Below are 21,084 nucleotides of genomic sequence, written 5' to 3' on the forward strand. Positions count from 1 at the left end.
CTTTCCTGAGCTGAATCATTTGTCACTGTCCATGGCTTTTACTCTTCAGCCAGTTGGGGCACAGATTGAAATAGGCACTGGCTGTAGGAGACCCAAACCCAATCACTGCAGAAGTAAAGGAAACTGCTAGTATATTGCCAATTAATTAAAAAAATGGAAGTTATAATCAGAAGGGATGGACACAACTTCTGGGCCAGTCATCCAAAGAAGAGATGGAACGTGAATGGGCCACGCCCTCCCACCCACCCCAGGGCACACAGGGGGCGACAAGGCAGCTCCCCCACGCCGGAGCTGGGCCTGATGAGTGTCCCACATCACCAGCCACACTCCTCCTTGTCACGCCTCCTCCTGGGATGCCAGGCTGCTCACGGGCCCCTCCTGTCCCTGTCTGTGTTCCTCCCTGTTCTTCCTGTTGGCAGTGACACTCAAGAGTTACCTCAGCAAAATGCTAATGCAGATGGTTTGCTTTCTGTTCCTTAACTCTCCCTTTTTTACTGTTTTCTTTCCTTTTAACTTCACCCCACCCCACTGGCAGGCGTTTGGTACTCCTGAAATTCCAGTTGTTTAGTCAAAATAGTAGACACTCTGATAAATCTGCACATACTGAAATCTTAGAGCATTTTTATTTAAAAAAAAATGAGTCTAGAGGTGTCTGGGTGGCTCAGTTGGTTAAGTGTCCAACTCTTGATTTCAGCTCAGGTCCTGATCTCAGGGTCTTGAGATGGAGCCCTTCGTTGGCCTCCGCGCTCAGTGGGGAGTCTGCTTGGGATTCTTTCTCCCTCTCCCCCTGCCCCTCCCCCCTCCTTGCACTCTCTCTTTCTCTCTCTCAAAAATAAAAAATAAAACAAAATAAAAAATGAGTCTAATCCCAGGAACAGATAAAGACTGAAACACTAATACTGGAATATGAGCATGGATGGGGAAAGTGTGTGAGCAGGTGATATTTCCATTGCTCTTTAAATCACAACACAAATGAATATTCACTTGGTTGAGTAGATACTTAGTGCATCCCTAGCTATGTACAAAAATGACCTCCCACAGACTGTGATCATGCCTGAAACTCAGCGCTTGAGACTTAATTTCTCAGGGAGAGGCATTCAACTGCAGGAATCCCATTTTGAATTGTGTATTTCTCCCAGAGAGGCAACATATTAGGCCTTTATTATTGTTCTCATTCTCCAGTCATTATCATCTCAGAATAAACCTGTCAATGGCTTGTCAATGACTGAACAAGGCACTGCAGGAATGAATCATGAGACAGGTAAACTCTGATGGAATTCAGGTTGAGTCTAGAACTGCTCTGTTCAATGGAAATGTAATGTGAGACACATGTTGACATGTGGCTCCTGGGCTACCATTCTGGACCATGTGGGTCTAGAGCAAGAACATGACTAGGAGGAAGGCCTGGAAGGGGACACTGCAGTATGAGAAGCTGGGGGTCCCTGGTGATCCCTAAAGGGGAGGAGAGTTGGGGGGCAGTGTCAAGACTTGAGGCATCTGTCTACTCGCTACTGAGTTGGACGTGAGCCTTCGCCCACCAAGGAGACGGTTTGAGTTTTCACACTCACCCAGTAACTAAACATGACAGGAACTGTGGAAAGGGCTTGCACGGTCACTCCTGGACACAGACACAAAGAAAGGCAAAGGTGATGAGAAGAATAGTCCAGGCACTCCTCTTGCATTTCCCAGAGCCCAGCACATCTCCATCCCACTCTCCCCTCCCCCGCTGCTCCCCCCATCCCCCTTCTCTCAGGCTCTTTGTCCCAGGCCCCCCTTATCCCTCAGCTCCAGGCCGGGGGAGGGGTGAAAGCTGGACAAAAATGAGCTCATTCAAGAAAAGCCAAGTGGCCCCTTTTGTAAAGGGCTATTTCTACCCTCCTTCCTGTGAAGTTTTATTTAAGCAAGACATTTTTCCATCTTCTTTCAGAGCTCTTCATCTTAGGTCATGTGTCACAGAGTGTTTCTTAGCCACCTTCCCTTTTAATTCATCTCCTAAGTGAACCTGGGTGGAGTCCCACTGTAGAATGCGCAGAATGAGTCTCTGGGTAGGCCCTAGAATCCAGCAACCAGGATGCCTAAAATCTCTTGTCTTCAAGCTCCGGGAGCTGGGGTATCAGGAGAGATGCTGCCAGACTAAGCCGACTCCTCTTTCTCTTGTAGTCACATTCAACCCACCAGCAAGTCCTGTTAGCTCTACTCTGATTCCTTTCATTGCCCACCTCTCCCACCCCCTGCTACTACCTGGTCCAAACCACCAGCATACATGGACCACTGCAGAAGCCTCGGAACTGGTCTCCTACTATCATTCTTGTCCTCTTAGAGTCCTGTCCTCGGAAGTCAGAGTAAGGCTTAAAACTCAGATCAAGTCACTTCCTTGCTTCAGATTTCCAAGGGCTTTTCATCACACTTGGAGTAAAATCTAGACTTGAACGTGGTCTATAAGGCCCATGCAGTCTCTCCTACGGCTCACTCTGTGCTTTGTTGGCCTTCTGCCTGTTATTTGCATGCTTTCCTGCCCCAGGACTTTGCACTGCTGTTCCACCTACCTGCAATGTTCTTTTGGCTCACCACAGGGTGGACTCATTTTCACCCTTAGGTTTGGTTGAGATGTCACCTCCTCAGGGAGGCCTTTCCTAGCTCCAGCCACTCGCTCCCTGTCCCATTGTTCTGTTCCTTCCCTTTTCTATGCAGTCTGTCATTACTGTGTTTAGTGGTTTACTCTGTGGCTTCCCCTATGAAAGTAAACACCGCGTGAGCCTGACCATCCATGCCATATCTCTAGTGTCCAGAACTGTGCCCGGCATGTTGAACAGACCCAATAAATGAAAGAATAAATCATTATTTAGTGAGGACTAGAGACTGCAGTGTTTGATTAGAAAGCATTGTTAAAACACTGTCACGATAATGTTTATGTTCATTGATTAGTATAAAACAGATGAGCTCCTTTCAATTGTAAAGTCTTTACAAAATGCTTTTGCTTACATTACTCTATTTTGTTTCTGCATTTCGTAGATTAGATGTAAGGTCACATGGCTTGAAAGTGGTGGGGTGAGGCTCCTGTCCAGCCTTGCTCCTTCCCTATATACCCCAGGGGCCATTGCACGTCACATAGTTCAGATTAAAATTGCACTATTTGTGCGTCATTTGGTTTGGATACATATTCTTTGGTCTCTGAGAACTGAAAGGGAAAAAACAAGCCTAATCCATTTGGAGCTTATGTTTTTTAAAACAGGGTTTTGACCCTATAGCATAGCACAACATTCCCCAGACTTACCTGTTGATTAAAATGGCGAGGGGGTTGTTATAGAAACAAATGCCTAGGCCCTCCTTTGGACATTCTGATTCAGCGGAGGGGGCCCCAAAAATTTTTTTAGCACACATCCCAGCCGATCCTTATGCTGAGAAAGGTTTGGGGAGAGCTTTTGTGGTAGAATGAGAGAAACAGCCCTAGGAACAATCCTAGCTCTGCCATCTTCTAGCTGTGTGATCCTGAGCAAATCACCTAACCTCCTTGCCTCCCTTAGGTAGCAATAGGTACAATACCTGCCTTCTAGAGATGTTGAGAAAGGATGAGATATGAGCAGGTATGTGCTCACATTCCTCAGACTCCACTGGGACCTCTTAGCCTCCTCCATGCAGAGAAGACTGAGCTCCCACTCCAGCCCTTATCAGGCCTGGATCCCTCACCGATTCTGACCTTCCTGGGTCGACCCCAGAACCAGCTTCAAGAGGAACTCAACCTAGTTGAGGAATTGGGAGACACAGATACATCATCTCGTTATCTTACTACTTTGGTCTTTCTCAGCTCTGTGTTGGATCTTGTGGTGAAATGACCCAGGGTCTGCTGGTTACATTTTCCTCCCCATGAAGATGGCATGGATTGCTGGAATCTTCTGTACTGGGCATTTCATCATTTTATTTTCTTACCTCCACATAGGTGGTAGGATATAGTTAGTTGTTAAGCCCCTGGGGGGTCAGACTGCCTGGATTGGAATCCTGTTTCTGCCCTCTGTAAGCTGTGTGATCTTGGGCAAATTGCTTAACCTCTGTACCTCACTTTCTTCATCTATAAAAAGGGCATAATAATAGATACTATCTCCTAGGGTTGTTATGGGGATTAGGTGAGTGAATACATGGTAGGTGCTGAAAACAGTGCCTGGCACAAAAGTGCTCAGCCAGGGTTAGTCATGACAGTTCTCTCAAGGATAGCCGTGGAATAAAACACAAAACAAAATCCAAAGGAGACACCCTTCATCTAAACTGCAGGTGTAAGCATTGGTTCTGACAACAGCCATCTGTGTCTCATTTCTACTAGTTTTCTCCTTGAAACAATGGGTCCTTGCTTGAGCTTCACATTTCTTTCTTTTAAATTTTAATTTTATTTCATTTAAATTCAATTAATTAACATATAGTGTATTATTAGTTTCAGAGGTAGTTTAGTGATTCATCAGTTGCATATAACACCCAGTGCTCATTATATCAAGTGCCCTCCTTAATGCCCATCACCCAGTTACCCCATCCCCCACCTACCTCTCCTCTAGCAACCCTCAGTTTGTTTCCTATAGATAAGAGTCTCTTAAATTTGTCTCCCTCTCTGATTTCATCTTATTTAATTTTTCCCTCCCTTCCCTGATCCTCTGTTTTGTTACTTAAATTCCACATATGAGTGAGCTCAGATGATCATTGTTTTTCTCCGATTGACTTATTTCAGTTAACATAATAGCCTTTAGTTCCATCCATGTTGCTGCAAATGGTAAGATTTCATTTTTTTGATGGCTGAGTAATATTCCATTGTATATATATACCACATCTTCTTTATTGATTCATCAGTGGATGGACAGCTGGGTTCTTTCCATATTTTGGCTCTTGTGGACATTGCTGCTATAAACATTGGGGTGCAGGTGCCTCTTAAAATCATTATGTTTATATCCTTTGGACAAATACCTAGTAGTGCAATTGCTAGGTCATAAGGTAGCTCCATTTTCAACTTTTTGAGGAACCTCCCTACTGTTTTCCAGAGTGGCTGCACCAGCTTGCATTCCCATCAGCAGTGTAGGAGGGTTCCCCTTTCTCCACATCCTCACCAACATCTGTCATTTCCTGATTTGTTAACTTTAGCCATTCTGACTGGTGTGGGGTGATATGTCTTTGTGGTTTTGATTTGTATTTCCCTGATGCCGAGTGATGTTGAGCACTTTTTCATGTGTCTGTTGGCCATTTATATGTCTTCTTTGGAGAAATGTCTGTTCATGTCTTCTGCCCATTTCTTTTCTTTTTTTTTAATATTTTATTTATTTATTTGAGAGAGAGAGAATGAGAGATAGAGAGCATGAGAGGGAAGAGGGTCAGAGGGAGAAGCAGAGTCCCTGCTGAGCAGGGAGCCTGATGTGGGACTCGATCCCGGGACTCCAGGATCATGACCTGAGCCGAAGGCAGCCGCCCAACCAACTGAGCCACCCAGGCTCCCTGCCCATTTCTTTTTTTAAAGATTTTATTTATCTATTCGAGAGAGGGTGAGAGAGAGCACAAGTGGGGGGAGGGGCAGAGGGAGAGGGAGAAGCAGACTCCCAGCTGAGTAGGGAGCCTGATGCAGGGCTCAATCCCAGGACCCTGATGATAATGACCTGACCTGAAGGCAGACGCTTAACAGACTGAGCCACCCAGGCACCCTGACTTCTGCCCATCTCTTGACTGATTTTTTGTTTTTTTGGGTGTTGAGTTTGATAAGTTATTTATAGATCTTGGATACTAGCCCTTTATCTGATATGTCATTTGCAAATATCTTCTCCCATTCTGTCGGTTGTCTTTTGGTTTTGTTGTCTGTTTCCTTTGCTGTGCAAAGGCCTTTTATCTTGATGAAATCCCAATAATTCATTTCTGCTTTTGTTTCCCTTGCCTTTGAAGACCTGTCTAGCACGAAGTTGCTGTGGCCAAGGTCACAGAGTTTGCTGCCTGTGTTCTCCTCTAGGATTTTGATGGATTCCTATTTCACATTTAGGTCTTTCATCCATTTTGAGTTTATTTTTGTGTATGGTGTAAAAAAATGGTCCAGTTTCACTCTTCTGCATGAGGCTGTCCAATTTTCCCCACGCCATTTGTTGAAGAGACTGTCTTTTTTCCATTGGACATTCTTTCCTGCTTTTTTTTTTTTTAAGATTTTATTTATTTGACAGATAGAATGAGATAGAGAGAGAGCATGAGAGGGGGGAGGGTCAGAGGGAGAAGCAGACTCCCCGCTGAGCAGGGAGCCCGATGTGGGACTCGATCCTGGGACTCCAGGATCATGACCTGAGCCGAAGGCAGTCGCTTAACCAACTGAGCCACCCAGGTGCCCTCTTTCCTGCTTTGTTGAAGATTAGTTAACCATAGAGTTGAGGGGCCATTTCTGGGTTCTCTATTCTGTTCTCTATTACATTGATCTGTGTCTGTTTTTTGTGACAGTACCATACTGTCTTGATGATTACACTTTGTAATAGAGCTTGAAGTCTGGAATTGTGATGCCACCAGCTTTGCTTTTCTTTTTCAACATTCCTCTGGCTATTCGGGGTCTTTTCGGGTTCCTTACAAATTTTAGGATTATTTGTTCCAGCTCTGAAAAATGTTGATGGTGTTTTGATAGGGATTGCACTGAATGTGTAGATTGCTTTGGGTATCATGACATTTTAACAATATTTGTTCTTCCAATCCATGAGCATGGAATGTTTTTCTACTTCATTGTCTCTTCCTCAATTTCGTTCATAAGTGTTCTGTGGTTTTCTGAGTACAGATCCTTTGCCTCTTTGGTTAGGTTTATTCCTAGGTATCTTATGGTTTTTGGTGCAATTGTAAATGGGATGGATTCCTTAATTTCTCTTTCTTCTGTCTCATTGTTAGTGTATAGACATGTAGGTGACTTCTGTGCATTGATTTTATATCCTGCCACATTGCTGAATTCCTGTATGAATACTAGCAATTTTTTGGTGGAGTCTTTTGGGTTTTCAACATAGAGTATCATGTCATCTGTGAAGAGTGAAAGCTTGACTTTTCTTTGCCAGTTTGGGTGCATTTTATTTCTTTCTGTTGTCTGATTGTGGAGACTAGGACTTCTAGTACTATATTGAAACAGTGGTGAGAGTGGACACCTCTGTCATGTTCCTGACCTTGGGGCTCTCAGTTTTTCCCCATTGAGATTGATTTTCTCTGTGGGTTTTTTGTATATGGCTTTTATGATATTGAGGTATGTTTTCTCTATCCCTGCACTGCAGGGAGTTTTTTTTTTTTATCAAGAAAGGATGCTGTATTTTGTCAAATACTTTTTCTGCATCTATTGAGAGGATCATATGGTTCTTGTCCTTTCTTTTTTTAATGTAGTGTATCATGTTGATTGATTTGTGGGTGTTGAACCACCCTTGCAGCCCAAGAATAAATCCCACATGGTTGTGGTGAATAATCCTTTAAAGTACTGTTGGATCCTATTAACTAGTATCTTGGTGAGAATTTTTGCATCCATGTTCATCAGGGATGTTGGTCTGTGATTCTCCTTTTTGGCAGGATCTTTGTCTGGTTTTGGGATCGAGGTAATGCTGGCCTCAAAGAATGAATTTGGAAGTTTTTCCTTCCATTTCTATATTTTTTTAAACAGCTTCAGAAGAATAGGTATTAATTCTTTTTTAAATGTTTGGTAGAATTCCACTGGGAGGCCATCCAACCCTGGAGTAGTGTTTGTTGGGAGATCTTTGATTACTGCTTCAATTTCTTTGCTAGTTATGGCTCTGGTCAGGTTTTCTGTTTCTTCCTGTTTTTGTTTTGGTAGTTTATATGTTTCTAGGAATGCATCCATTTCTTCCAGATTGCCTAATTGGTTGGCATATAGTTGCTCATAATATGCTCTTATAATTGTATTTCTTCATTGTTGGTTGTGATCACCTCTTTCATTTATGATTTTATTTATTTGGGTCCTTTGTCTTTTCTTTTTGATGAGTCTGGCTAGGGGTTTATTGATCTTGTTAATTCAAAGAACCAGCTCCTAGTTTCATTGATCTGTTCTACTATTCTTTTGATTTCTATTTCATTGATTTCTCTCTAATCTTTATTATTTCTCTTCTCCTCCTGGGTTTAGGCTTTGTTTGCTCTTCTTTCTCCAGCTCCTTTTGGTGTAAGGTTAGGTTGTGTATTTGAGAACTTTCTTGTGTCTTGAGAAAGGCCTGTATTGCTATATACAGCCTTTGCTGCGTACCAAAGGTCCTGAACAGTTGTGTTTTCATTTTCATTTGTTTCCATGAATTTTTAAAATTCTTTTTTAATTTCCCAGTTGACCCATTCATTCTTTAGTCGGATGCTCTTTAACCTCCATGTATTTGTATTCCTTCCAAATTTTCTCTTGATTGAGTTCAAATTTTAAAGCATTGTGGCCTGATAATATGCAGGGAATAATCCCAATCTTTTGGTACTGGTTGAGACCTGATTAGTGACCCAGTATATGATGTATTCTGGAGAATGTTCCATGTGCACTCAAGAAGAATGTGTATTCTGCTGCTTTAGGATGAAATTCTCTGAATATATCTGTGAAGCCCATCTGGTCCAGTGTGTCATTCAGAGCCCTTGTTTACTTGTTGATATTCTGCATAGATGATCTGTCCATTGCTGTGAGAGGAGTATTGAAGTCTCCTACCATTAATATATTATTATCAATATGTTTCTTTATTTTGGTTATTAGTTGGTTTATATAATTGGCTGCTCCCAAGTTAGGGGAATAAGTACTTAAAATTGTTAGATCTTCTTGTTGGTTAGACCCTTTTATTCTGATATAGTGCCCTTCTCCATCTCCTATTACAGTCTTTGGTTTAAAGTCTAGTTTGTCTAATGTAAGTTACCCAAGCTTTCTTTTGATGTCCATTAGCATGATAAATTGTTCTCCACCTCCTCACTTTCAATCTGGAGGTGTCTTTGGGTCTAAAATGAGTCTCTTGTAGACAACATATCAATGGTTCTTGTTTTTTAATCCAATCTGATGCCGTGTGTCTTTTGATGGGAGCATTTAGTCCATTTACATTAAGAGTAATTATTGAAAGATATGAATTTAGTACCGTTGTATTACCTGTAAAGTCCCTGTTTCTGTATATTGTCTCTGTTCCTTTCTGGTCTTTGTTACTTTTGGGCTGTCTCTTCACTCAAAGGAGCCCCTTTAATATTTCTTGCAGTGCTGGTTTAGTGATCACAAATTCTTTTAGTTTCTGTTTGTCCAGGAAGCTCTTTATCTCTCCTTCTATTCTGAATGAGAGCCTTGCTGGATAAGTATTCTTGGCTGCATATTTTTTCATTTAGTACCTTGAATATATCATGCTAGTCCTTTCTGGCCTGCCAGCTCTCTGTGGACAGGTCTGCTTCCAACCTTATGTTTCTACCCTTGTAGGTTAAGGACCTCTTGTCCCAAGCTACTTTCAGGGTTTTCTCTTTAGCTCTGAAATTTGCAGGCTTCACTATTATGTGTGTGTTGAGGTGTTGACCTATTTTTATTGATTTTGAGGGGAGTTCTCTGTGCCTCCTGGACTTGAATGCCTGTTTCCTTCCCCAGATTAGGGAAGTTCTCAACTATAATTTGTTCAAATAAACCTTCTGACCCCTCTCTTTCCTCTTCCTCTGGGACCCCGATTATTCTAATATTGTTTTGCTTTATGGTATCACTGATCTTTCACATCCTCCCTTTGTGATCCAGTAATTGTTTATCTCTCTTTTTCTCAGCTTTTTTATTTTCCATCATTTTGTGTTCTATATCACTGACTCTTCTGCCTCATTAATCCTAGCAGTTAGAGCCTCCATTTTTTTTTATTGCATCTCAACAATAGCCTTTTGATATCAGCCTGATTAGATTTTAGTTCTTTTATTTCTCCAGTAAGAGATTCTCTAGTGTCTTCTGTGCTTTTTTCAAGCCCAGCTAGTGCCTTTATAATTATTGTTTTGAATTGTAGTTCTGACATCTTACTTATATCCATATTGATTAAATCCCTGGCAGGGAGCACTGCCTCCTGTTCTTTCTTTTGGGATGAGTTTTTCCATCTCATCATTATGTCCAGAAAAGAATAGATGAAAGGGAGAGAAAATACAAAAATAGCAACAACACCAGAAAAATACACATTAAACAAATCAGAAGATAACAGAAAACAAACAAACAAACAAAAAAAGAGGGAGAGAGAGAGAGAAATCAAACAAGACGTAGAAGAGAACACAACAATAAACTAGATCCTGAGTGTATTTTGGTCTGTTTTTTAGAAGAAACTAGGTCCCAAAATAGGAAAGAAAGAAAAACTTACATATATACAAAAATAAAATTGAATACAATAAAAGGAAACCAAAAATGAAATATATATATAAAACGTAAACGTAAAAGTAAAAATCAAAAAAGACTTAAAAAAAGAATTGATAAAATAAGAAACAAGCTGAAAAGAAAAAAATATACAACTGAAAGACTGAAGAATAATAAGAAAAAAAACAAAAAAGCTATATACTGTTTTCCCCAAGAGCTGAAGTTTTGCAGTTCTCTGTAATTGGTAAACTTGGTATTAGCTGGTTGTTTGTTCTGGTCTTCTGGGGGAGGAGCCTGTTGTGCTCATTCTCAGGTGTCTTTGCCCGAGCAGAATTGCACCCCCCTTGCCAGGGGGCCGGGCTCAGTGTAAGCAGCTCCAGACTGCACTATGTAGTGCTGTTTTGCTCCCTGAAGGCTTTCGGCATGATGGGGGCATGAAAATGGCAATACCCCGATCTCTAGTTCCAGAGTTGAAAGTTTGTGCACCCCTACTCTTCAGTGAGCCCTCACAGAAAAGCAGTGAATCACTCTTGTCTCCCTGGTTTCATTTCTTTTTCCTTTCCTTCCCTTCCCTTCCCTTACCTTTCTTCTTTCTTTCCTTCCTTCCTTCCTTCCTTCCTTCCTTCCTTCCTTCCTTTCTCCCTCTGAGATTTTATTAAGGAAAAGAAATCATGATTTTCTTTAGTTGAGGTGAAAAGACTGCTTCATAAGTTCATATGTTGTACAAGCCACTGCTTGAGAGGGAACACAGCAAATGTAATTAAGAGATAAACCACGATATAATCCTCTTTGAATTCCATGGTGTCCGTAGACGTACTTCATAGTCTCCCACATGGCAAGGCACTTTTCAGATTGTGGAAGAACTGTTCCTAATTGCATTTGCCGATGAGTTACATCAAACGGGTAGGATATTGTCTGTGCTATGGCTCCAGCAACGCTGCCACAAAATAAGTTTATGTGGGTTTTCAAAACTAAGATGTTAGGATTGTCTGATGAAGGTCTGTCAAGAAGGGTGGGAGCATGGGAAAGCCCAATACTCTTTAAGGTACCAAGAGTAAAAAATGAAACACCTGCTTATGGAGCCATTCCTAATATAGTGGGCATTAGACCTCTGTAAAATCCAAGGAAACCACCTTCCTTTGCATAAATTGTCTTAAATGCATGAATAATTCCTGTCTAAGTGTGTTCCCCTTTCACCTGGAGTGCTAGGCATACTCGCACCATGTCAAGAGGGTAAGGACAGATAACTGCTGTCACAGCTGCCATGGATCCAGCCATTAACCTGTGCACATGACTGGAAACCCCCAGCTTTGTAGTAGTTAACGTTTTATAATGCTCAAGTGCCAAAAACTGGATTGCACGATAGGGAGAGGTTCGGATCATCATTATATATACCTTTATATAATCCAAGGTATCCCTTCTTTTGGGGAACAGCACCCAATGCAGCAAATACTCCTCAATGTTTGTAATGGTGATTGTGAGCTTGTAATAAAACTTTTACTTGATCCAAAGGAGCGACTGTTGTTTTGGCACACATTCCGGCCAGAAAGTAGCGCAGCCAGTAGAAATCCCGATGGGCAGTGGACCCTCCAGCTCCTGCCACCTGCGGGCATTGCGGGAGGGGGGTCGGCCGCTGCCACCGCCGTCAGGACCAGGGCCCCCTCAGGAACTCTGGTCGCCAATTTACAGGCCACGGTCTGGGGCCATGGTCACAGTGGGCGGTGACAGAGTACCAACAGCCGTGCGGGCGGGAGGGAATGTCTCCCTGGTTTCTACCTGCTCTCTGTGTTCACCCAGCCCGTGACTGAGTGTTTTTATCTCAGGCATGACCCAATTTTGAGTCTCCAAACTTTATGGCCTCCTAAGGCAGGGACCCATGCTGTTTCTCCTGGGGGAGTAATGGGTTTCGCCGGGGTTCTGCTGCTTGCTGGGTCGCTGCTCCGAGAGCAGTTGCCTGACTGTGCTGGCATTTGGGGTTTATGGCAACACGGAGCAGAAAGCCCACTCCTGAGCTCTCTGTTTGCAGCTGGCTTCCCTGCTCTGACGATTGGGAACTAAGCTGCACTCAGGCATCCCTGTTCTTTTTGTGACCCCGGGGCTCCTGAGACCACGCTGTCCCACCTAGGATTCTGCCCCACTTTGCCACCTGATCACCTTTCAGGCAGACTTCTAAAAGTTCTGATTTTGCATTCTGCTGATTATAACACCTCTGGTACCCAGCTTAAGGAGGCTTCTTCCCCCAAAGGTTTATCTTCCCATATATTGCCTTGGATTCACATCTCTGCACCTACTACCTTGCAAAAAGTGGTTGCTTTTCTATTTGTAGAATTGCAGCAATTTTTTTCTCAGATCTCTGGCTAATTTTGCAGGTGTTCAGAATGATTTGATTACTATCTGGCTAATTCTGGGGACCAGACGAAATTAGGGTCCCCTATGCCTCCACCATCTTCACTCTAAACTTCACATTTAGATCAAAACCTTGCTCTTTGCTCTAGGCCTGGGATGCTTTTTCTCTCTCACTCTTCTCCCACTCCCATATACTTGTCGAACAGGGGCATATACTCTGTGTTCTCTGGTGTGGTCTACAGAGGTGCTTTAGACTTTCTGTAAAATTCAATTTGAATGCTATTTAAATATCCTTATAATTGTTAAAGAAACCTATGAAGAAGTACCTGGCCAGAAGTATCCTAGACCAAGTTCTACCATGCCAGAGACTACCTCCTTATTTAGGGCTGGCAGATTAACTCATTTTGTGCAGACTTTGGAATAAAATGGCTTCTGCTATCTCTATGTGTATTTGAAGTTCTTATACATTTGTCTTTGATTAAGAAGGTGATAATTCCAAGCTGCTCTTTCATTTGTGTATATGCATTGTTTGTTTTCTTGTTTGAATCTAGACAACCCATGTCAAAATTTAGGCCTGACAGTGTTGTAGTGGTGAGTTCCCCATCATGGTCCATAGTCGTGGCTCACATGTGTCTAGAAGGCTCAGTGCATCTTCTTGGAGCAAATACTCCTCAGGTCGCACAGTCGACCAGGTAGTAATAAGTGAAAGCACGATGTGGCCATCATACCATATTTTAGATAGTCTTTGAAATTCTTTTAAATTGGGGAAACTTGTTTGCTTTTTAGATGTAAGATAAGGAAAATCAAGCAGTTCTTAGAAATTGTTAGTGATTCAGCTTTGAAACAAGAATTTCCCAATTTTCACTTTTCAAATTTCTGTATTGGTTACATTGTAGAGTATCCTGAGATTATTATATGATTAACTTTCTTTTTAACTACTCCCATTTCCACTCCTTGTATGTCAGTGGGGACATTCTGTACTGTGCATTGAGACAAACTATAGAAAGAATATGGATCCTGAATCTGATTAAGCAAGCAGTTGGCATCCTTAATTGTGAGTTCTTGTTTTTACGGTTTTAGTTGACTTCATAGTAAGTACTCTACATTTGAACTTAAAAGTTTAAAATAATAAAATACTACTTTTATTTTTCTGATGATGTAGCATGCTACTTTAAAACACGGTATACCTAATTTTAAAAAGTTTAAATCCATATTCTTAAAAGCATTGTAGTAGAAGCGAAGCTGAAATAGCCTGTCCTGTGGAGAAAAGGCAATCAGAAGTTGCCATCACGTTAATCACATAAAGTGGTCAACAGACTTTTAGAGCAGATGTTGCTTTTATATCAGATACAGACATTGGTAGCATTTCTCGTCCTAAGTACCTGTTTGGTCCATTTCTCTAATACGGACTTCTGGATCCCAGCAGTTCTCTTGGACCACTCTGAAGACCTTCCCATCTTTCAGCATCTTTGCTTCTCCCTAGGGCAGAAAACTCACATCAGCAAGAGGTGTGACCTAGGCTTACTTAGATTTATTCTTCCTTGTATGCTTTGGAACATGGTCCTCCCCTAACATTTTTAGGGGTTTTTACTTAATCTTCAGAGAAGTAGAAGTCTGTTCATTTAACGGGACTCAGCTTTTCATCCTTATGCCATAATGTTGGCCTGGAATTGAAGGGGTGTGCTCTGTGAGTGTCAGTGGCTGGACACAGAGAGAACAAGGTCATGGTCATGGCCTTTTGAGGCAGTATACTGAGGATGGCTGTTCATCTTGCTGATCTCAACTGCTGGCTATAGGACCCAAGAGCATGGCCCAGTGTCTGGAAAACTCCAGATCCATAACATTTTAGATTTGGAAAGGGCCTCTGAGATAGACCATCTAGTCCAGCCCTCTTGTTTTATAGAAAAGCAACAGATGGTTAGTGACAGTAAATGATTTGTCTAACGGAGCAGTGATGATGTCACATCACACTGATGTCAACAACTGCAGGAGGATGCGGGCAATGAAGTGAATCAGTCCAGTAGCATGTATGAAATTTGGTGCTGAGTTGTTAGCTTCCACCGGGCATCATGCCTGCCTGTGTACACTGCATTTAATACTCAGTGCAAGGAGTCCTCTAAAGTGGACTTTGAATTTGTGATCCCTAAAGAAAAGGGAAAGGTCTGATCCAGGTCCCTGAAATCTTAGTGATCAATGGGGATCAAATCCCCATTCTACCACTAACTGTGGTATAATAATAGTAATCCTTTACCTTAAAGGGATCTTGTAAGCATGAAATGGGATAATCCTTGTAATGCACTCAGTGGAGTTTCTGACACGTGTTAAGTGCTAGTTATTCTAAGTATTAGTTATTAATGATGTATGGCTAATTAGGGACGAGACTATCTCCTGGTATTTCCCTGCTTTGAGGGCACATCACCTTTGGTGGTGCTTCAGGGCCTCAGGATTGCCCTTGGGCCCTACATGATGGCTGAATGGGCATGTGGTGATCAAAGGCCTTGAGCTCTGCTTGGTGGAGTCCTTCACCTTCCTCCTCTTCCTCTTGACTTGACTTTTTTTTAAAGATTTTATTTATTTATTTGAGAGAGAGAGAATGAGAGAGAGAGAGCACATGAGAGGGGGGAGGGTCAGAGGGAGAAGCAGACTCCCCGCCAAGCAGGGAGCCTGATGCGGGACTCGATCCAGGGACTCCAGGACCATGACCTGAGCCAAAGGCAGTGGCTTAAACGACTGAGCCACCCAGGCGCCCACCTCTTGACTTGATTTTGAGTGGTACGCAGGCCCTGCCACAGCTTTCTTCTCCATCCTTCTAGTCCTTGGACAAGACCTTCTCCGTCTCATGCATGGAGAAAGTTGACCACTTTTCACCTTCAAGTGTGGCAGCCCATTCATATCTGGTCTGCATACATAAGACCTCACATCTAAGTTTCCATTTCTCATGGCTGGGGAAAAGGTCAGTTAACAATGACTTGTACATCCTGAGACAGATGTCCATATCTAGGCATAGCTGAGTCTCTTGACATCAGGACATCAGAATTTATTTGCCTCAGTTCCCATCCTTTGCTGACCTTGGCAGCATCTGAACCTCCTTTCCAGCTTGGGAAATTTCCTACGAGAGTCTTGGTGGAGGCAGGTCCCAGATACCCTCTCATAAAGCCCCAAAGCCCCAATGCTTGCTCTCCTTGCCCCAAGCTTGACCAGCAATGCTTGGTTTTTAATCAAGAGGAAGTGATGCAAAAAGACAGGATTGGTGAATTTATTCTGCCAGTGATTCCAGCAGTGGCCACGTGCTGGGTCCATTGGCAGTGGTGCTGGTGGCAGTGTCCAGTGTCCAGCTGGGAGGCAGCAGCTCTCTAGTGAGGCTAGTCCTGTGGTGTGGTCTTGGCTGTGGCTTCAATCACCTGCACATCTTATGAGTGGTTCCCTAGGCATGTGTAATTCTGGAGGGGCTTAAAACACTTGCAACCAATTCCTTTTCCGCTTAAACTGACCATTGTTGTTTTCCATTGTTTGCAACGAAGAGTCCAGAATGATACTGATTGCCCAAATAGAATATAGGAACACATGTCTTTCCATTTGGTGAAGAAGGGAGGGGAGAGGAATGATGGTAAAAGAAAAAGTGAAGAAATAAACTTTTATTTGGCAAATTAGAGGCTTTATTTTTTCTTGTGCTCCTAAATAGGAAAGCTTAGGCACCATAAAGCACCCAGGATAGCAGAGTGCTGAAAGAGCATGCATTCCAAGAGACCTGGGTTTAAATCTCCTGAAGTTACTACCAGTAGAAGAGGCTAAAGTTAGGGGATTTCTGAGTTGAAGCCTCACTTTTTCTATCTGCAAAATGTGGACAATTATATTTGTCATGCTTGTGGCCACCCAGCATCTTTGGAACACTTTTGTGTGTGAATAAATGTTATGAAGGAGAATCCAGACTTCACTTTCCCAGCCTCCCTTGTAGTGAGGGTACGAACATGCATGCAGAAGCTACCTTCTGGTATGGGTGTTGTCTGAGGTATCAGACATGGCTGGAGCAGAAATGTCAGTACTCTGGTCTCCAGTCTCAGCAGCATCAGCATGAGTATGAGCTTCCTGTCTGTGGCCAGGAAGGGCGGCACTTGCCTCTTTGCTGGAGCAGTCCCCCAGGTATGATTGGGCATTGTGAATGTTAGCACAGCCTCTGGTTTTGATCTCTTATCTTCCCAGGAGTTTTATGAACTGCCTTTCTACTAAAGCAAGCTAGAGTGGGTTCTTTTGTTTGCAACTAAGAACACTGGATAAAACAGAAGATTCAATAGAAATAGAATATTTGTAAAGAACCAGGTCAGAGAACATGCTCCATCATTTCAGGCCAGATTTTACCATATATTATCAATGGTAATGGAGGAACTTGGGTTTCTCTGGACGATGCATGAGTAAGTTTTGGTTTCAGATAAAGCAGGGCACCTTAAGCAGAAATGGATCATTTAGTTCACCCCTTGCATTTAGCAGTAAGTCTATAAAATTCAATGACTTGTCCAAGGTTATGGATCCATTTTCCATACCACCATGCTGATATTGTTAATTGGTGTCTATTTAGTAAGCAAAGGTTAATTACTATAATTTCCTACAGATTCTGATCTTTTGAGGGGATGGCCCTCATTACATGGCAGGAGAATTGGACTCACTGAACTTCTCTCTCCACATCCTTCATGCTGGATCCATGGTAAAGCTAATGAATGACAGCAACTCTCAGTAGAACTTTTTCTGAGTGAAAAGTACCACAGAGCAGCTGTGCCCTATAGTAGGCTCCCAATTTGCATTGTTTCTTAAGCCAGAATTTTGGGAGAATCAATTCCTGATACCTCTCACTTTACATTTGGGAACCCAGTATCCCTGCAGGGCTGTAAATGTGCCTCAGAAGGCAGTACGTGTTGCTGGGGGAGGGACAAAAGGGTTTCTTAGGTTCTTAAGCTGACCTCAATATCAACCAAGATCTTAAACCAAACTAATAACCAAGTAATTGGAGTAAGCTGCTCTAATTTATTCAACCCACAAACAAATCCTGTTTTTCTAAACTCTCAAAAGAAAACCAAGTTGTTGTTTTTTTTAAAGATTCCCCCAACTGGGGTGCCTGGCTGGCTCAGTCAGAAGAGCATGCGACTCTTTCTTTCTCCCTTCCTTCCTTCCTTCCTTCCCTCCCTCCCTCCCTCCCTCCCTCCCTCCCTCCCTCCCTCCCTCCCTCCTTTCTTTCTTTCTTTCTTTCTTTCTTTCTTTCTTTCTTTCTTTCTTTCTTTCTTTCTTTCTTTCTTTCTTTCTTTCTTTCTTTCTTTTTCTTTCTTTCTTTCTTTCTTTCTTTCTTTCTTTCTTTCTTTCTTCTTTTCCTTTTCTTTCTTTCTTTCTTTCTTTCTTTCTTTCTTTCTTTCTTTCTTTCTTTCTTTTTAAGATTTTATTTATTTATTTGACAGAGAGAGAGTGCACAAGCAGGGGGAGCGGCAGGGAGAGGGAGAGGGAGAAGCAGGCTCCCCACTGAGCAGGGAGCCCTACACGGGGCTCCATCCCAGGACCCTAGGATCATGACCTGAGCTGAAGGCAGATGTTTAACCAACTGAGCCACCCAGGCAGCCCAAGAGCATGTGACTCTTGATCTTGGGGTCCTGAGTTCAAGCCCCACGTGGGGTGTAGAGATTACTTAAATAAATAAAACTTAAAAAAAAAAAAAGAGTTCCCCAACCAACAATCGCCACCTGGGTAAACCATTTCAAATACACCTCTAATAGTTTTAAAGCCAGAATAGCATGACATAATAGAAATCATGATACTGCAGGAGTCAGGAGACCAGGACCCTGTGTGTAAACAACCTCCCAGAACCTCAGATTCTAACTATAAAATAAGCGCTTAGAGTAAGAGATGTCTAAATTCCCTTCCCAGGATGGTGTGATGTGCTGCTCAAATCCTCTTTCAGGAATAAAGGGCCTTTTCTTCTAGCTTCTGAGGGTGTTGCCTACAGACGTCCCTGAGCTATCAGTCCCTATGGGGAGATAGGAAGACTGCCTCAGCTGAAGAGCCACCTCCCTCCAGGTCCTGCTTCATTTCCAGGGCAGCCCACTTCCAATGACTGATTGACATGGAGGTATAAAGAACCGTCTCTCTTGTCCTCCTGCACCCCAACTTGGGACAATTCTGAAGGTTTAGCTTTAGATCTCCTGGTAGGGTCAGCTGAGGCCTCCATTGAAACATCACAGCTCAGCATTGCCCTCTGTTCTATCCAGCTTTGTTCTCCTCCTTCCACTGGTGCCCATTGTCACAGCACTTCCTGATAAACCTCCTGCGTGCTAATTTCTGTCTCAGAGTCTGATTCCCAGGGACCCTAACCTGATGTACTTCTGGTTCTCACATTCTAATTCTAATATTGTCCACAGATAAGTTCGAATATGGCTGGTATTTCAAATGATGGGTACTTCATGCATCACTTAAAATGTACTTTCAAACTCAGTGTTTCACTATCAGATTCCCATTCTCTGCTCCTTAACCGCAGTGCCTACTCAGGCTATCCCTCTAGACCGTGCAAGCTTCTGAGCTCGTTGGGTATGAAGTGCAGAGTTGTTAGAAATGGCCCAGATGCTGTCATCAGGAAGAACTTTCTATTATCACTCCAATGCTCACATTTAAAGGTTCTGAAGGGAGCTCCATTGGAGGCCCTGCTACAACCATTTCTCTCCCAGACCTGCTGGTCCTCCTGGCTTGCTGCTTTTGGCCTTGATGCCTGCATTATCTTTCTCATCTCTCTGAGACAACTTCACTTTTTCACTTCCCTCTGCCTACCATGTCATTTATCCAGTTCATTTCCCAGTGCCCTGAATTCTGTCTCCATAGTAGATCCGGAAGTGGTCTCCTCCTCCACAGCTTGCCGCCTCAGTCTGGCCTAAGCCCCCTCCTCTCTTGCCTGAATGACTGCATCAGCCTCTAGCTTGATCTGCTTTCACTTTTGTTCCCTTCCAACCCAGTCTTTACAAAAGAGCCAGAGTCAGCTTTTTAAAATTAAAATTAAAATTTTTAATTGTTTTTTTTTTTAAGTAGGCTCCACTCCCAGGGTGGTGCCCAATGTGGGGCTTGAACTCACAGCCCTGAGATCAAGACCTGAGCTGAGATCAAGAGTCAGATACTTAACAGACTGAGCCACTGAGTCACCCAGCTCGGTATTCCCAGAGTCAACTTTTAAAGACCTTAAATCAGGGGCGCCTGGATGGCTCAGTCATTGAGCGTCTGCCTTCAGCTCAGGTCGTGATCCCAGGGTCCTGGGATCGAGCCCCACATCAGGCTTTCTGCTCAGCGGGAAGCCTGCTTCTCCCTCTCCCACTCCCCCTGCTTGTGTTCCCTCTCTCGCTCTCTCTCTGTCAAATAAATAAAATCTTTAAAAAATAAATAAATAAAAAATAAATAAAAACCTTAAATCAGATTTGGCCACAGCCCCACTTAAAGCTCTTGAATGGAATCCCATTGCCCTGAAGGCACAATCCAGACTCCTTAACCCAGCCTGCAAGACCCTTCGTGCTCTAATCCGTGCCGGCTTCTACAACTTCATCACATACATACCTACACCTTTATAAATAGGCTCTTTGTTAGCTCTTTTCTGAGTAGTCTTAATTGACTACTCACGCTTAAATTAGTGTGCCATTTGTTTTCTGTTTGGAGGCTGATTGATTTAACTAAAAATATACATAAACATTTTACATAATACTATGTGTTTCTATAGGTACATGTATATATAAATAAAATAATGGGAAACAGTCTGGAAAGATACCCACCAAACTGTTAATAGAAATTACTTTTTTTTAAAACAAGATTCTATTTTTAGTAATCTCTATACCCAATGTGGGGCCTCAAACTCATGACCCTCAGATCAAAAGTTGCGTGCTGTACCAACTGAGCCAGCCAGGCACCCCGATAGTAATCCCTGATAGGAATTACTTTTGAGGATAGGGAGTGCTGATCCAAGGGAATTAACTATAGCTTAATCTCCAAAAGCCTAAATTTAAAAAGGAAAATTTATTCAAATATTACTTATGTAATGAAAAATTAACCTTAAAAATAAAAACATGAAATGAGGGCATTGGATGAGGGCTTTAATCAGTATTGGCCATGATACCACATTAAGAAATGTATTTTCCATTGTGACGCATTGCACCCCAATATATCTATTTATACAGATACAGACTGAAATAAAATTTCCATGAAACAATATTTACTCTTACCATGAATGCGTTCTGCTATTCTCTTTTGTAATCTATTTTATTTTTTAAGCTGCTCTAACCCACTGTATTGATATCATGACTCACTGTTGCATTGCAGCCCATATTTTCAAACACTGACTAGATAATCACTAGTTCTACAGTTCAGAGATTCTTTTATGAAAATTGCCCCCTGCCCCTCCACCTCTCCTAAAGTCCCTTACTATTTTTTGTCTCTTTTGCTCAGTTAGT

General features: G+C 42.5%; 1 protein-coding gene and 1 pseudogene across 6 annotated transcripts in view; both read right to left on the reverse strand.

The window, feature by feature from the left end:
- ACMSD (aminocarboxymuconate semialdehyde decarboxylase) overlaps positions 1 to 21,084 on the reverse strand; it is a 72,822-nt gene that overhangs the window by 38,422 nt on the left and 13,316 nt on the right. For 4 of the 6 annotated variants that reach the window (XM_073884700.1, XM_025857013.2, XM_073884706.1 and 1 more), the window contains 2 exons: positions 14,011 to 14,107; positions 1,569 to 1,618 (listed from right to left, as the gene is read on the reverse strand). In XM_073884700.1, coding sequence (XP_073740801.1) covers positions 1,569 to 1,618; positions 14,011 to 14,107 — 147 coding nt within the window. The remainder of the gene's footprint in view (positions 1 to 1,568; positions 1,619 to 14,010; positions 14,108 to 21,084) is intronic. The other 2 variants (XM_073884720.1, XM_073884716.1) reach the window with 1 other exon arrangement.
- Positions 10,964 to 11,668, reverse strand: LOC112810601 (solute carrier family 25 member 16 pseudogene; annotated as a pseudogene).

Source organism: Callorhinus ursinus, unplaced genomic scaffold, assembly GCF_003265705.2.
Source record: "Callorhinus ursinus isolate GAN/ISIS: 27379988/994484 unplaced genomic scaffold, GSC_fseal_2.0 scaffold2, whole genome shotgun sequence".
In the NCBI taxonomy this organism is placed as follows: Eukaryota; Metazoa; Chordata; class Mammalia; order Carnivora; family Otariidae; genus Callorhinus; species Callorhinus ursinus.